Genomic DNA, 13,480 nt, shown 5'->3' on the forward strand with positions numbered 1-13,480 from the left:
GACCGGAGCTGAAATCAAGAGTCGGCTCCACCGACTGAGGCACCCAGATGCCCCCAGAATACATGGGTTTTTTGCAACAAACTCCTTACTTTCTTAGGCTTCAGCTTTTATTAATACAACTGCCAGATCAACCATCCCCCAGACCATCTTCATGTCATTCCCTCTTTAATATCCTTTAGTTGTTCTTTACTTTTACACAACAAACCTAAGTTCTTTGATTTATTAATTCAAAAAATATTTACTGAGCACCTTCTATGTCCAAGGCACCGTGCTAGGATCAGCCCTTCTACTTATCTAGTAAGTAAATCTGATAATCAATTAAACTTCAAAAAAATTTAAAAACTGCTGTTAAGCTCTAGAAGGAAATAAGAGACTTCAATGAAAGAGTAACAGCAGGGTTCTATTATGAATAAAATGTTCAAGAAAAATGGGGATGCCCGGCTGGCTCAGTTGGAAGAGCATGTGACTCTTGATCCCGAGGTCATGAGTTTGAGCCCACACAGGGTGTAGAGATTACTAAAAAATAAAATCTTTTAAAAAATGCTCAAGGTAAATGTAACTTTAATTTTTTAGCTGAGGATGAAAAGAAGCAGCCATAGAAAAGAGGGGATAAGTATTCCAAGCAAGCTAGAACAGTCGGTAGGCCAAATAAGTGAGCAACAGATGGGATGAGGTTGGAGAGGGAGACTGTGCTAGATCATGAAGGATTATGAAGATAAAGAGTCTGGATTTTATTCTTGGTACAGATTTTATGCCAGGTACAGAACTGTATCAGAAACGTATTGAAGGTTTATAAGCAGGGGTTATGGCTTATTTCTGTTTTGAAAAGATTAGTCTAACTGCTGGGTGAAGAACAAATTAGAGGGCACCAAGAATTAAGACAGAGAGGGCCACCTGAGTGGCCCAGTCAGTTAAGCATCTAACTTCGGCTCAGGTCATGATCTCAGTTTGTGGGTTCGAGCCCCACGTCGGGCTCTGTGCTGACAGCTCAGAGCCTGGAGCCTGCTTTGGATTGTGTCTCCCTCTCTTTCTGCCTCTCCCCCACTCATACTCTGTGTCCTTCTCGCCCAAAATTAACATTAAAAAAATTTTTTTTGAAATAAAAAGTATTAAGACAGAGATACCATTTAGGAAACCACTGCAGTAGTCGAGGTAAAAGGCCAAGGGAAGCTACACCACAGTGGGTGATGGAGATGGAAAAGAAATACCTGGTACCAAGGCCCCCAGCTGATTTTTTTTTTTTAATGTTTCTTCATTTCTGAGAGAGAGAGAGAGCACAAGCGGGGGAGAAGCAGAGACAGAGAGAGGGAGACACAGAATCCGAAGCAGGCTCCAGGCTCTGAGCTGTCAGCACAGAGCCCGGGGTGGGGCCTGAACTCATGAACCATGAGATCGTGACCTGAGCCGAAGTTGGATGCTTAACAGACTGAACCACCTGGTCCCCAGCTGATTTAACTGCAAATTCCAAGCAACAAGTCTCACCAATACAATTTGTTAATTCTCACTTCCTTATAAATAACCAAGAGAATTTCATGTAAAAGTGCCTTAGAGAGGCTTCCTTAATCCTCCGTATACATCCTACCCTATTGCGTATCATTTTCATGAACACTGGATAAGGACCATCTTAGAGACAAAAACAGAAGGCTCCACGGCAGGGTGGAAACACAGGAGCTCTGAACTTAAGAGCATGAGTCTGAGTCCTACAGTCCAGCCTGAATTCAGGCACTGCCATTTATAAGATATGTGACTTGGCCAAGTTACTCCAACTTTCTCTCAGCCTGTAAATTCTGGGAGTATTTACCTCACAAGGACATCACAAAAGATTAATGGAGATAATACAGCGTTTCCCAAAATATCACCCTTCTGCTAGGCAGGATGATTTTAGATAGCATTTAGGCAAAAAATTTCCATTTCAGTACTTTTATCTATTTTAATTAATATTTAAAAATAACTATCACATCAAGCTCTTTATTTTACTAACATTTTTGTTTAAGATGAAATTAAGTTATAAAAAGATCACTTTAAACCTAAAACCAATGTAAAGAAAAATATTAAATATAATTAATGGTTGCAGTTATACTCAGATTTCACAAAAAAATCTGAAGGCAGTACACAAATGCCCGAAGTTTGAGAAACACTGAGACAGTGTACATAAAAGACCCGGCAGAGTAAGCATAATAAATATTAACTACGCATTTCCTAGAGCATTTTCTTCTTTTAAAGATGTATTAGCAGAGGTGCCTGGGTGGCTCAGTCGGTTAAGCATCCGACTTCAGCTCAGGTCATGATCTCGTGGTTTGTGGGTTTGAGCCCCACATCGGGCTCTGTGCTGATAGCTCAGAGCCTAGAGCCCGCTTCAGATTCTGTGTCTCCCTCTCTCTCTGCCCCTCCCCTGCTAGCTCACTCTCTCTCTCTCAAAAATAAACATTAAAAAAAAAAATGTTTTGTAAAGCCACTTCAATGAACTTTCTCACTCAACTATTTTGCAAAACCTCAATTCTCCAAAAAGTCTTGCCCAGTTAAGCTGTATCCCAAACACAGTTCTATGCTTTATGGTAAGTCACAAAATTTTAGACTAAAAAAGCCACTTGAACTCTTCTACACTTAAACGTCTCCTGGCTTGGGCCACCTGGGTGGCTCACTTCGTTAAGTGTCCGAGTTTGGCTAAGGTCATGATCTCATGGTTTGCGGGTTCAAGCCCTTCATCGGGCTCTGTGCTGAAAGCTCAGAACCTACTTCGGATTTTCAGTCTCCCCCTCTCTCTGCCTCTCCTTCACCTGCACACTTGTGTGCTTGCTCTCTCTCTCTCTCTCTCTCTCTCTCAAAAATAAATAAATATTAAAAGAAAAAAGAAGTCTCCCGGCTGGAAACACCAATTCCTTTTTAACCTATCCAGACGTCCCCTCCACCTTAGGCTCTCCCGGTCCAAAGGTACATCTCCTTTGTCTCAGCTATGACAGGAAGGGATGAATAGTCAATTACCCCAGTTGGGACCTATGATGTAATATGGAACAGGATACTCTCTAGAATCTATGAAGGGAGAATCTGGATGGACAAGATTACTCTAAAGATCCCTTGCAGAGTTTACATTCTAAGATCATATCATATGCTTACTCACTTAGGATAGTCTTTAATTCCTAAATTTATGATGTATCGTATCACCTTTTTAAAATGGTATATCCACAGATAATCCATATTACTTACGTATATAAGTAACCTAAACACCTAAAGCACAACACATTCAAAAACACTTCAAAACTGGGCATCACAGTGTCTGTAGTAAATCCCAACTGGAGATTTCAGATAAATTACTTTGTTCTTCTAAGCTTCTTTCCTAATTTGTAATATGAACCCACAAGAGATGAAATGCATGTGTGATGTATTCATAAAAAGCTTGAAAACAGTAAAGATCTAATCTGAAGGTACTATTTATCCTCATCTCCAAATCTATTATGCGTAATTCCGCCAAGGTGCTGACCAACTTTCTGTTCTCAATCTCTCAAGAAGAAAAGGAAGTGTTTGTTTTTTGGTCTGCAGTTCTGCACCACCTAGCTGAGGTCCTATTAGCCCAAATCTGTGGTATCAATGTTGTTCCTACTGGTCTATCCATCCCTAGCCTCTATCTCTCCTATAGTCTGTGTTAACTTTGTCAAGACTTATACCTCTCAAAGTTCTCCAATGGCTTTCAACCATCAAATGACCAACTTTTTTTTTTTTTTTTTAACATTTACTCATTTTTGAGAGTGAGAGAGACAGAGCATGAGTGGGGGAGGGGCGGAGAGAGAGGGAGACACAGAATCTGAAGCAGGCTCCAGGCTCTGAGCTGTCAGCACAGGCCCCGACGGGGGCTCGAACTCAAGGAGTGCGAGATCATGATCTGAGCTGAAGTTTGTAAGTTTAACCAATTGAGCCACACAGGTGCCCCTCAAATGACCAACTTCTAATCAACCTTAATAGCTACAAGAAATCAACCAGCCTTCACAGTATCAACCCCACAGAGCCATATAGGATAAAAGTATGGCCTCAAACAAGTCTCCTCCTCTTCTCTTCCCCTGGAACACTTTGGCTGCTCATTACCAAATGTCCTCTTAAGCTCAAGTGAGCCCCTAACATAAACAAATGTGACTGTTCTTCTATCTGAAATACTACAGTATATTTCTTTTTTAATGTTTATTTTTGAGAGTACACAAGCGGGAGAGGAGCAGAGACAGAGGGAGAGAGAGAATTCCAAGCAGGCTCTACACTATTGGCGCAATAGCCCCAAATGGGGCTCAAACTCATAAACCATGAGATCATGACCTGAGCTGAAATCAAGAGTTGGATGCTTAACCGACTGAGCCACCCAGATGCCCCAGTATTATATTCCTCTTTTATGAACAGCATATATGAGTTGTACATGTGCCTATCGTAGCCCTCTGTAATGGATAAATTTATATACACAGAAGTTGAATCATAATGCCAAAAGGACCCAGACTCTTAATATTTGTTAAGATTCTTGTCTTATTAAAAAATAAACAAGGGAAAGTTTTCTTTCCTTCCAACTTGAGAAGTCACATCTTTCTGTCACAGGGCAATATGTGCTCTTCACCTTTAAGCCAAACATCAATCGAGATCCACTTCCAAATTGATTTGATTCAAAGCTTATCTTTCCTCTGAAGCACAGAGGCCTAAAAAAGTCTCACAAGAAAATATAAGCAGTTTCTGACCCAGAAGTGTGAGAAAAAGAGAGTCTGTGGGAAAGCAATAGGGTTTGCCCCTCAAATTCCCCAAAAAGATAAGCTAAGAGCTGGTTTTTAAGAAAACAATTGTCTAAAAAAATGAAAAAAAAGTGCTGAAATGGGAAATGAAAAGCAAGACTAAAGAATATAAAAGTATATACTTTTTGGCGCTTGAATTTTGAAAACAAATTAATAAATTCTAATAATTTTACTCAATGATACTCATCTGTCCTTCCCAGGACATTCTAGGAAATCAAGACTGGGGTGAACATGTGGAGGTTTGCCACACTATATGCATGGATTAAATATCCCTCCAAACTTCTCTGCGTGTCATGATATTCCTTCCTCCATGTCTAAGATTTTCACTGATTTACCCAACAAATATCTGACACCCATACTACTATGAGCCATGAAGTCAGCCACTAGAGGAGGCAAAAAGAATAAAACAAAAAGTCCTTACCTTCAAGGAAAGATGTCAATAAAATAAGAATGAAAAATCTCTAGGAAGCAGATAGAAATGGCAACATTCACTAAAACAGGGAATACACAAGGAACAGATTTGAGAGGAAAGATGAGTCCAGCTTGAGATTTGATGGGTTTGAGGCACAAGTAGTTTAACCACTGGAGGTGTCTATATCCAGGAAGAGAAAAAAACACCATGATCAGATAGGTAGGTAGGGACTGATAAACCCAACACATCAGCATTTAAGAGATGAAGTGAAGAAAAAGGAAGCAACAAAGCAGGTGAGAAAAATCCTAAAGAGAAGAGAATCATGAAAGACTCATGCAAAGCAAAGGGTCTCATGAAGGGCAAAATGGGACACAGGGTAATATGCCAGAGCTCAAGGCCTTAAAAGTGGGTCTGGTAATTAAGAAGTCCCTGGGGAAAAAAATGAAATAAACTTTCACCTACACATACATAAATTATGTATACATACATACATACATACATACAAACATCCATACACAAAGGACATATATATCTCAATGGCTCTCTCTGGGTGATAGAATTAAGGATAACTTTTTTTTAAGAGTTTATTTTTAAGTAATCTCTATACCCAATGTGGAGCTCAAACTCACATCAAGAGATCAAGAGCTGCACACTCCACCAACTGAGCCAAGCGCCCAACAGTGACTTTTAATTTATAACTATCCCCTCTCTATTTTGCAATTGCTCAAGGCACATGAGTTTTATAATTTAAAAACGTACAAGAAAAAAGTAATAAGGCAACGATAGCTTTTACCAGTAGTGTGACTGCAGTGGGTGAAAGAGTGAACACAAAGAGAGGAAATAAAGGAGACAGGAATACGAACAGGGAAGGAAAACTGGTAAGCATCTACAGTTAAGTCCAGAGTTCTAGGAAAGGTTTTGTTTTCCAGGCGGGAAAGATGTGGACATGCTTACATGAGACTGTATAAAAGGATTGTTAAGAGTGCAAGAGAAAGAGGGAATACTTCTTTATTGCTTGCTATGAGCTCAGCACACAGTGGGGAGCAAGACAAAGTCCTGCTCTTATGCAATTCACTTTTTCTACTAAGGAAACAAACAAGTCAGACACACCACCTAAAACAAAAATAGGATAGTTTTTTAGAGTGAATGTTGAGGTAAGCCTTCTCTGAAGAAACAGTGTTTAAGTTGAATCCTGAATGACAAGAAATCAGCTTTGCAAAGAAGGGAGAAAGGCCTTGTTACCTTTACAGATCATGAAATTGAGACTCAAAGAGGTTAGGTAAGATTACGTAGCAAGTAAATAGAATCCAGGTCTGATGAACACTGAGACCAATACTCTTTCTACCGATTGTGTTCTATTGTTTTCCACAAATGCAACAGTGAAGATGAAAGATAATATCGACCCTCCTCTGGGCTCACAGGAATAGTTAAGGATTAAAAAAAATTAAGAGTAATTGGCACAACTTTCTCAAAATAAAGTCTTGGAAAGCAAAGAAATGCAGTTCTGTGGAAGCAGAGGCATGGCTCCTGAGGTTAGCTGTTGCAGGCCTAATGAGAACAACCCAGGCAGGCCATAAGTCACAAGTAGGCTACACTCCAAAGATCTGTAACTGACTCCTTAAGAAGTCATAAAATGTTTCCTCATATAATTTTATGCAGAGAGAAAGTTTCCAGGCTGCTTCACAAAGATCCATGTAATCATAGTTATTACTAGTGTAATAACTAATAAAGCACTAAGTACCAGGTCCTATGTTAAGTGCTTTTTATAGATAATCTCATGCGGTACTACCAATGTTATTACCACTCCATCTAACTGAGGAAACTGAGGTCTAGAAATGTTGAGTAACTTGTCCAATAGCAAATCCTTAGCACTTAATCCTGTTGTCTCCCAAAGTACTTTTTATCTATAAACAGTCTTTCAAAATCACTTTTTCTCCTACTTGAAAAGCTCAGTGCCCATCTCCCCTTCTTAGGTGGGTCAGAATACTACTCGTAACACTTTTCCATCAAAGTTCCTAATCCCCCCTACTTCCAAGTCTATGTCTGACCTATCTCCTGATAAACCTCAATCCATCAGAGCATCCGTTCACACACTGACACCCACTAGGAATTTAACTTCCCTTCCACGTGTTCACTTATTCATCCACTGACACTTTTACAGAGCCCTACTGTGACAATTCCCAACTCATACCACACTCTTGTAAATAGCTAGGGGAAAACCCCAATCCAGAAAATGCATGCAAAAGCCCAAGCTGGTAATAATTAAACGTCCCTCTCTAAATGATCCCTAGCTCACCCAAGTTCCCAACCTATTCCTCCCGTCCACCCACAATACACCTCTCGAAATACACGTCCTAGCTGATTACTGATCACCGATAATGTTCCCACGTGGGACAGCACACAAGCCGGGTCAATCCCAAGGAGAAGAGTAACACCCGATCCCAAGCAGCCGCGTTCAAAGCCCACCCCTCAGCCCCCAGCTTCATAGGCCGCTGGTAGCCGGAGGGCAGGACGACCCAGACCTAGGCGAGAGCAGAATCCATGCCGGAAGCAAACCATGCACACGGCCATGACCTTCCGAAGTCGACCGACCCTGTCAGCAGTAAACCCCCTGTGGGGAAGGGGGTCTAAGACCCCCAGGACGCTAGGCCCCTAGAGCGACGGAGAGGGACAGGCGGACCTGGACCCCACCAACGCGTCACGATCCCGGGGGACGCCCGCGCTGCAGGAGGACGGGGGCAGAGCATGGACACTCACCCGGCGACCGGCCCGGCGCGGGCGGCGGGCAGAAAAGGGGCGGCGTGCAGCCGGCTCGCGCCACCTGCCAGGAGGCGCAGGGATAGCGGGAGGCGCGGGGTCGCCCCGGCCCGGAGGAGCCAGCGGGCGGATCTCAGCAGGGCTGCCATGGCTCGGCCGTCCCCAAGGCAGAATGCACGCTCGGCGAGAGGGAATGGGGGAGCACGTGATCGCGGGGTCGCCCGGCGCGGAAGAGACCAAAGGCTGGGCGCGCCAGACGTAGGGGGAGCCACGCGTTGTTTTCACTTGGAAGGCGGATAAACCTATTTCTCTGAGGACAAATGAGCCCCATGCGATGTGCTATTAATAATGAGACTTGACTGATTATTTGAGAGAGGTTCTGTTTTCGTTTTCTAGCCTTCCTCCCAGCATGCTCAGTGCGTCCACCCCTGCGCTTTTCAGTTGGTAGAGTCAGAAGAGGTCAACTCCTCCCAGGTTAGCGCAGGGGCTTGCGGGGGGCCAACTAGCAAGGACACCCGGGAACTCTAGAGAAGAGCCGACCGTGAAAGTCCCAGAGTGTGGGACAATTCGCGGGCGTGCGCCGACGTCGTCGCCGACGTTTAGCCGTCTTGGCTTGGCGCCGACGGGAACGTATTGTTAGGAAAGCTCTGAGAAATGCGAGACGGAAAAAACGTTGAGGACCTTTGCGCTGTGCTAAGGACCTCTAAGGTTAATAGGATGAGATTTGTGTTATTGGGGCTTGAGAACAGTGTAAAAGGATACGCATGTCTGGGTCTAAGTCCATTACCAGTGCCTCGCTTTATGAAAGAGGGGTTGCTGACCAAGGTCGGATAGTTTTAAAGCTGGAACTGAACTCTCTACCCCCAACTCCCACTCCGCTTCTTCGTTCAGTAAATGCACCAGCATCGGAGGTAAGGTAACGATAGGATTAAGAGACTGGAGCCAAATCTGGGGATTTGGAGGTCCTAGCCTTTACAAGGTTTAGTCTGGAAGGGTTCCCCATGCACACGAGGGAAGCCAGGAACAGGCTTCCACTCCCTCTTCACGTAACTGAATCCTACCCATTCCCTGGTGAACACTCAGAAGTTTTCGCTGGAAGCCCTCCGTGGTAATTCCCCGTGTGGCTGGTTATCCCACTCAACATCCAGCTCCTTGACCGCAGGGACTGTGACCTTTCCTTGTAGGTGAAGCACCTACTCAGTGCCAGGCACACAGTAGACAGCATTAAATATTTATTGAGTAAATGAGCATTTTGAGATTACCTAGATTATCTCTCTTTTGAGAGATGAGGAAAATGAGGTACAAGAAAGGCTAAATGATTTACTCTGGGTTATACTACTAGGCATTAGTAGTATAATTAACTCACTCAACACTGATTTATTGAACACCTATTCAGTGCTATGCACTGTTTTGAGATGGGAATCCAGCAGGGAACAAAACAGTCCAAGTCTGAACTCTGATTAAGGGCTCCAAAGTTTAGTTTGGAAAGATAGATAAGAACTGCCATGTAAAATAAATCAGCATAGGGGCACCTGGGTGGCTCAGTCGGTTGAGCATCTGACCTCGGCTCAGTTTATGATCTCGTGGTTTGTGGGTTCGAACTGTGCATCCGCCTGGGTGCTGACAACTCAGAACTTGGAACCTGCTTCAGATTCTGTGTCTCCCTCTCTCTCTGCCCCTTCCCCACCCACACTCGGTCTCTCTCTCAAAAATAAGATATTTAAATAAATAAGTAAATCAGTATAAAGAGATTGAAGGTGGCATATTCAGGCCCTTCAAAGAACAGCAAGGAGGACCATGTGGATTAAAGGAAAGACAAAGGCAGGGAAGGGAGGGAGGGTGAGCCTGGAGATCTGAGGTAGTTGGGGGCCAGATTATGCAGGATATTATAGGCTGCTGTAAGGACTTTGATTTTTATTCAGAAAAAGATGGAAAACCATTGGAAAGCTTGGTGTCTTGCTGTGATATGAGTTCATTTGCATTATTTATTTATTTATTTATTTATTTGAAACATTTTTTAATGTTTATTTATTTTGAGAGAGAGAGAGAGAGCAGGGGAGGGGCAGAGAGACAAGGAGAGAGAGAATCCCAAGCAGACTCTGTGCTGTTTGCACCCAGCCAGATGTGGTGCTCAGTCTCACCATGAGATCAGGACCTGAGCCACCCAACAGACCCTACATTTGCATTTTTAAAGGATCACTCTGGCTGCTGTTTGTAGAGGTGATTTTAAGGGGGTAAAGGTAAATAAAAGTAGGGAGACCAGTTAGGAGGCTCTTGCAATAATCCAGACTAGCCCTAGTATGCTTGAACTAGGGGGTGGTAGCAGGTGAGACAATGGGCAAAGGTAAGGTTCTTACTTTATTTAAATAGTAGGACAAAGAGAATTTACTGATGGATTGGCTGTAGGATATCAGTCAAGGATGTCTCCAAAATTTGGAGCCTGGCAATTAGAAAGATGGAGATGGCACTGATTAAAATGTGAAAGACTCAGGGAAGAGCAGATTTAAAAGCTGAATCAAAAATGATCTTACAGAATATGAAGTTTGAGGTGCCTGTTAGACATCCAAATGTAAGGTTTCAGTAGGGGGTTTGCTATAGGATATGCAAGGAGTTCAGAGCTAGAGATATGTTTTGGGCATCCACCGCTTATAATATTTGAAGCCATGGAGGTGGATGAAAGCATCTAGAAAGAAAATCTAGATGAGAAATGAGGTTTAAGGACTGAGGCTTGTGCCATTTCATTATTTGGAGGATGCAAAGGTGAAAATCCAGCACAAGAAACAGGAACAATAGCCAGAGAGGTAGGAGGAGAACTGAGAGAGAGAGAGAGAGGGAAAGAGAGAAAGAGAAAGAGAGGTAAAATCCCAAATAACAGACAGGCAAGTCTTTCAAGAAAGGAATTAACACCCATGTAAAATGTTGCTGTTAGTTCGGGTAAAATGAAAACTCAACATTGACCATAGGATTTGGCAACACAGAGGTCCCTGGTGATGCTGAGAAGAGCATCATTTGGGTGACATGTTGAGTCAAAAGATAGGTTGAAGTAAGTTTAAGAGTACACGAAGGAAGGGGGCACCTGGGCGGCTCAGTCGGTTGTGTCCAACTCTTGATTTTGGCTCAGGTAATGATCTCACGGTTTGAGGGATTGAGCCCCATGTCAGGCTCTGTGCTGACAGCGTGGAACCTGCTTGAGATTCTCTCTCTCTCTCCCCCCCTCTCTCTGCCCCTTCCCTGTTTGCACGTGTGCTCTCTCTGTCAAAACAAATAAATAAACTTTTAAAACATACATAAAGGAAGGGAACTTGGATACAGGGAGCATAGACAAACAGTTTGTAGAATATGTTGTGAAGGAGGGAGCAGAGAATGGGATATCTAGAAGTAGTGTGGAGTCAAGAGAGGTTATATTTTTTAAGATAGAAAAAATAACATGTTTGATGTTGACAGAAGTCATCTGTATGTAACTATTAAAGTTTGTTTAAATTAAATAAACTTATTTTTTTTTTAAGTTTTTAACTTCATTAAAACCGGCTGAGACACCCAGGAGCGTAAATTAAATAAACTTTTCAAAATTTAGTTCCTCAGTGATTAACCACATTGCAAGTACTCAATAGCTATTCAAGTACTCAAGTGGGTAGTAGCTACCATACTGAACAACACAGCACAACAGAGAACATTTCCATCATCTTAGAAAATTCTATTGGATGGGGCTGCAGTAGGGAGTGAAAATGTGATAATGCATGAGAAAAGAGAATGAGTACATTGAGGAGGCAGGAGGGAATAGGATCCAGTACAAAGTGAAGGGGTTGACTTTAATTTTTTTTTTTAATCTTAAAATTTTTCTTTTAAATTTTAGAGTGAGAAAGAGCACACATGTGCAAGTGGGGAAGAGAGAAAATCCCAAGCAGGCTCCATGCTCACTGTGGAGCCTGATGTGAGGCTTGATCCCACAACCCTGAGATCATGACCTGAGCCAAAATCAAGAGTCAGACACTCAACTGCCTGAGCCATGAAGGGGTTGACTTAGATAAGAATCCAGACGTTCCAGCCATTGTCACAGAAGGAAAGACAAGGTATGTGGTTAACAGATGCAGCAAGGCTGGTAGAGGTAGTGGCGAGAATGGATGATGTTCTCTTCTCATTGTTTCTAGCCCCCAAACCCTTCATTCCGAACCAACATTCTTTCTGTTGCTGTACCAGGCTTCCTCTTAAAGTATGAAGCAACTACTGATGAAATTTGCCGAGGCATTTATTCATTCGTGAACATCCCTATTTATTGAACACCTGAGATCTGTCAGGCAGCAGTTAAGTGCTAGAAAAAATATGATGGGCCAAAACAGTAGTTGTCCTTATGGTGCAGGAACTTGTATCCAAAAGGGCAAAGCAGTTATTAATCAAATAATCACACTAAATGAGTTACACACTGAAACAGGTGTTCTGAGGGAAAGAGACATGTTTCCATGAGAGAATATACCTCACCTGGGAGTTAAAAAGATTACCAGAGAAAGGATTGTTAGATTGTGGTCTGAAGGATGAATAGCTAACATATGCAAGGTGCATACACACACGTATGTGTGTGGCTGTGTGTGTGTGTGTGTGTGCGCGCGCATGCATGTGTGTGTAAGAGGAAAAGAGTGGTGTTTGCTTGTTTTTCAGTTCAAACTTGCCTAATTCTTCTCCAAATTCTTTAGACTCCAGAAACTGGCAAATTGGAAGAGAAGTCGAGGTTGATCATCCTTGGTTTTGCCCTTAGTTTATCCTGAACTATGAAATGGATTCAAATGTTGGTTAAAAATTGAGAGTCCCTATCCCAGTGAATGGAATAGCCTCAGAACAGAATCTTATTAGGAAGGACAGCTTGGGGGGTGCCTGGGTGGCTCAGTTGGTTAAGCGCCCGACTTTGGCTCAGGTCATGATCTCACGATTGGTGAGTTCAAGCCCCACATCAGGCCCTATGCTGACAGCTCAGAGCCTGGAGCCTGCTTTGGATTCTGTGTCTCACTCTCTCTGTGTCCCTCCCTGCTTGCTTTCTATCTCTCGCTCATTCTCTTTTGAAAATAAATAAGCATTTAAAAAAAGAAAGAAAAGAAAGGACAGATTAGGTGCTAGACTTGGCGAAAGTACTTAACTGCTTGGTTTCTTTTGTTTATTTTGAGAGAGAGAGAGAGAGGGCACAAGTGAGCAGGAGGCAGAGAGAGAGAGAGAGAGAATCCCACGAGGGGCAGAGAAGGGGGGTAGAGAGGAAAAAAGAGAGAAGCGTGGCTCACCCAAAGGGGGAGGCTCATACTCCCCAGAAGCAGGGTTTGAGCTCACCTGACGCGGGGCTCAAACTCACAAACCATGAAATCATGACCTGAGCCAAAGTCCAATGCTTAACCAACTGAGCCATCCAGTCACCCCAATTGCTTGGTTTCTTATATATAAGGCTGGTGATACCCTTCCAGAATTTTTGGGAAATACTAGATAAAATAAGTGAAGTTCTTACAGTAGCAGTCATATAGGAAGCTCTGAAGAATGATGTAGCTACCATTGTTGTTGCTTCTTATGATCTAGTCTA

At 42.8% G+C, this 13,480-nt stretch overlaps 1 protein-coding gene across 1 annotated transcript in view; it reads right to left on the reverse strand.

Annotated features, from left to right (window-relative positions):
- Positions 1-8,128, reverse strand: part of LRPPRC (leucine rich pentatricopeptide repeat containing) — a 108,340-nt gene extending 100,212 nt beyond the window's left edge. Inside the window, exon 1 of the mRNA XM_027072562.2 lies at positions 7,927-8,128. Within this exon, the coding sequence (XP_026928363.1) occupies positions 7,927-8,075 (149 nt within the window). The 5' untranslated portion in view covers positions 8,076-8,128. The remainder of the gene's footprint in view (positions 1-7,926) is intronic.
- Positions 8,129-13,480: the final 5,352 nt, after the last annotated feature.

This window comes from Acinonyx jubatus, chromosome A3 (genome assembly GCF_027475565.1).
Source record: "Acinonyx jubatus isolate Ajub_Pintada_27869175 chromosome A3, VMU_Ajub_asm_v1.0, whole genome shotgun sequence".
NCBI classification, from domain to species: domain Eukaryota; kingdom Metazoa; phylum Chordata; class Mammalia; order Carnivora; family Felidae; genus Acinonyx; species Acinonyx jubatus.